General features: G+C 47.7%; 1 protein-coding gene across 1 annotated transcript; it reads left to right on the forward strand.

The window, feature by feature from the left end:
* The first annotated feature begins 3,304 nt into the window (after positions 1-3,304).
* On the forward strand, positions 3,305-3,742 carry LOC145727562 (uncharacterized). Its single transcript, XM_081977251.1, has one exon. It carries the CDS (start codon positions 3,305-3,307, stop codon positions 3,740-3,742), a length of 438 nt encoding a protein of 145 aa, XP_081833377.1.
* Positions 3,743-4,329: the final 587 nt, after the last annotated feature.

Here is a 4,329-nt window from a genome sequence, read left to right on the forward strand (position 1 = left end):
CTTCGTCTGAGCAACCCCTTAACGTGACATGGTGGAGGCGCCTCGTTTCATCCCCGTCTGCTAATCTCCAAATTGGTAGACACACCCTCGCAGACGCAGTTAACGGCGCAGGAAAAAGGGAATGAATAAAGGGTACAATTTGAGATCCGCAAAACCCGACAGCCCATTTGCACCAAGGCACAGAAGTTCGAGTGTTGGGAACATTCAGAACCAAAATACAGAGGGATCGCCGAGTTATATCACCCTGACCCTGGTACGGCAAAAAGACGCCACAGAAGCAGGAAAAAGTGACGCAGACATAGAGAACGTAACAAAATTAATCAAGCACATTCCCAGGGGATAAACAGGGAATCGAAGACACTTACCGGCGCAATGGCAAACATTACGATCTCCACGGTAGAAACGGGGGAAAAAACGCCCGCTTTGCCACAGTTTATCAGCCCCCCAACTTTCAACCCCTGCAAAGATTCAGCACAATCTTTCATAGCAACATATGACCGAATGGCAGTGGCCAACAATTGGAATGATGCCCTGAAGATTCTGTACTTTCAATCTTTTCTGCAGGGGGCTGCAAGTTTATGGTACACAGAATATAAAGTAGGCCACCCGGACAGTAACTGGCCCCTCATATGTCAGGCATTTAAAAACGAGTTCGACGACAGCAACAGCAGCCTACGTCTGCTGGCAAGAGTCCGAGAGAGAACACAGGACCCGCTAGAACCCACAAGAAACTTTTTACGACCTAAGGGTCCGCTACGAGGAATACAAGCGGAATATCGATTTTGGGGAATTCCAGGAGATCTTTCAGAGGGTTTAACAACCGAAGCCAAAGCTAGGTACTACTGGCTCACACACTTCCCCAACCAGCCACCTAGATCGCTAGAAGAAATCAAGTTATTGTGCATCACGATGGATAACGCCCCCACAGAGCCACCCCCACGACCCTCGACGCCCACATTTCAGCCACAACGGCGGGTATATGATAACACAAACTTTGGGGAACCGGCACGGTACGAAACCCGCCGCCCGGGCTACAGAGACACGCCCACATTTCGCCCACAGCGTCAAGCATACGATAATTCCAGCTTGACAAGGCCAGTACGATACGAAAACCGCCGCCCTTTCACAAGGGAAAGAACCCCGCCACCACCCAGAAGGGAATATGACACAAGGCGCACCCCCCCGCCTCAGAGACGTTACTCGGCCACAAGGGCACGAGATAACAGGCCCACGTGCTACCGGTGTGGTAAAATCGGGCACTTCGCCGCAACCTGCAGAAGCAGGCCGCCGCACCCAAACGACAATGGGTGGCAAAACTGAGTCCCGTCACCCTCTCCACTTGGGGCCCGCGTGCAACAAGGTATTAACAATCAACGTTATTCTAAATGGATTTTTTATACCAGCGATAATAGACACAGGGGCGGAGCTGAACATAGTAAGCGACCACCTAATAGAAGACAAGCAAAGAAGCACAAGACACTCCACCCTCCTGCTCACGGCAGGGGGCCAGAAGATCCCAGCCTGGGGGAAACGAAAACATCACTAGAGATAGTAGGGAACTACATAGGGAAATGGGACATACGAGCGACTATACTAAGAAACCCTCCCCAACCCCTCATCGGGAATGGAATTTTTGGTGGATACAAAAGCGATAATAGACATGGCAAATAAGACGTTAACCCTTGAAGAAGGGTTAACCATAAGGTTTAGCCATCAAGCAAAAAGCGCAAGCAAACAATACCCACATTACACCCGCAAAACAAGAAAAGTGACCCAAGCAGAGCAACCCAGCAAGCAAAAGCGGGAAAAAACAGGGAAAAACAAGCAAATTCACGGGCACCAGAGCCTAGCATACACGAGGTGCCCAGATCGATTTTCTCCTTCCCGAAAAAACACGGCTTGGGCATTTACAGTATCCACGACACCCTGCAACGACGGGGGTATTGCTAAGGTCATCAGAAGCCACGCAGGGGTAGAAAAAATGAATGACTCCCACATGGAGAACTGGATTTCTTCTCAAAAAACGGCCGACAGATCGAAGAGGCCATCGAACCTTTCAGAAGATGCTGCACGGCACTGAGACAATGGGCGAATCAACATGAAATTAGGAGCATCGCCTTACCAAGGTTAAGCCAACGAGGCGATCCCACAAGCTGGCCAACCAACAAGAAAAATTAACAGACGCGTTTAGAGGCACCAACATAGAAATCTGGATATCAAAAGGAAAAGGAAAGAGGAAAACACGCGCCAGTAAAGCGAAAACAGGATGGGAAATCCTACCGAACTACTTTGAGGAAATCCCGCCAGAACAAACTAAATTAAGGGCTACAGAAGACGTGGTCATCATGCCTGGCGAGACAAGAACAATAAAAACACGACCACAGAATACTCCAACAGAGGGAACACACGTGGTGCCTAATGAAAACTGGTTGATCAGGAACCACCTACTGGGCAACTACGGGCAAAACAGAGAGAGCCCCATGATAGAACTCAAAAACGTCGGCCCAACGCCAAGAATAGTGTATAAAGGCACCACAATAGCAAAAATTGAAAAAGAAGCAGCATCAAGTCAAGTATTCTCGGTCCGCCAATCAAACGATGAAAGGGTGAACCTAGAAGATCATAAGCTAGAACACATACCAGAAGGACGTTTTAAAGAAAAATTAAAAAAACTGTTGTCGAGTTACGAGGATGTGTTCTGCAAATCACCCAAATTCATGGGAAAAACAGACCTTATCGAACACAAGATAGAGGTAACTGAGGACAAGCCGGTAAAATGCCGCCCGTACAAGGTCTCACAGAACGAAAGGGAGATAATAGATACCCAGATACAGGAAATGCTAGACTGTGGGGTAATAAGACCCTGCCATTCTCCCTGGGCAAGCCCTGTAGTCCTAGTTAAGAAAAAGGACGGGTCCACCAGATTCTGTGTAGATTACAAGAGAACCATCAACCCAGTGACGAAAAAATCCTGCTACCCCCTACCGCAGATAGATGATATATTGACCTATCTGGGGAGAGCCAGATATTTCACGACACTGGACATGTTCTCAGGGTATTGGCAGATTCCGATCGAGGAAACCTCTAAGCAATATACGGCCTTCACGGCACAAGGGCATGGCTCCTATGAGTTCAACGTGTTAAGCTTCGGACTCTGCAATGCCCCAGCCACCTTCCAGCAGCTAGCGGACAAAGTTTTTGGAGATCTTAAGTGGAGGGAAATTCTGATATATCTAGACGATATAATATATTCTCCGAAAACCTAGAAGATCACATCGAGAAGTTGGAAAAAGTATTCACACGGATGAGAGAAGCTAACCTAACGCTAAAACCTAGCAAATGCGAGTACCTGCAAGAGCAAGTAAGAATACTAGGTTATACAGTAAGCGAGGAAGGCATATACCCCGAAGAAGGGAAGCTAACAGGGATTAAAGAATTCCCGACACCAAGGAAAACTAAAGAGCTCCAAAGTTTCCTGGGCCTATGCAACTTCTACAGGAAATTTATAAAAAATTATTCAGTATTGGCACGGCCCTTACATGAGGCCACAAAGAAAAACAAATTTCATTGGGGGTCAGAACAGGAAAAGGCATTTCAGGAACTGAAGGAACGGCTGACGACAGCCCCAGTGTTGAAACACTACAACCCTAACATCGGGTGCACCTCCACACAGACGCATGCACAGTGGGCATTGGGGCAATACTATTGCAAGAAGGAGATGACAAGCAAAACCACCCCATAGCATACATAAGCAGGTCACTATCAAAAGCTGAGAGAAACTACTCTATAAGTGAATTGGAACTGCTGGCCGCTGTATGGGGGATGACGTACTTAAGACATCTCATTTACGGAAGACCGGTGGTAATAGTCACCGACCACCATGCACTCTGTTGGATACACAACATAAAAGACCACTCTAGGCGGTTAGCACGGTGGGCACTAAAACTAGCTGAGTTCGACTACTCGGTGGTATACAAGAAAGGCAGCAAGCATCAGGACGCAGACTGTCTATCTCGCAACCCCGCTCTACATATAGATAATATGGAAATCGAGGAGTTAGATGACGTGCCCACCTTCACCATCTCGACAGTAAAGATAGACGAACTGCAAAACAGAGACAAGGATTTAAGGGAATTGAGAGAAGCAATCATGGACCCCGAAAATAGTACCAGCGACGCAATAACACGACGAAAGGCAAAGAACTTCAGAATAAGGGACAACATTATACAAAGCCACCGCAGATAAAGACGGCTTAGAATATGCGCTCGTAATACCACGGGCACTAAGGGAGGAAGTGCTATGGGAAGCCCACAACGCACCCACCAGTGG

Source organism: Ips typographus, linkage group LG1 (genome assembly GCF_016097725.1).
Source record: "Ips typographus isolate SLU linkage group LG1, UJ_Ityp_2.0, whole genome shotgun sequence".
Lineage (NCBI taxonomy): Eukaryota > Metazoa > Arthropoda > Insecta > Coleoptera > Curculionidae > Ips > Ips typographus.

Excerpts from the sequence above, each read along its gene's own strand:
- LOC145727562 (XM_081977251.1), top strand. The coding sequence starts at position 3,305 with ATGAGAGAAGCTAACCTAACGCTAAAACCTAGCAAATGCGAGTACCTG.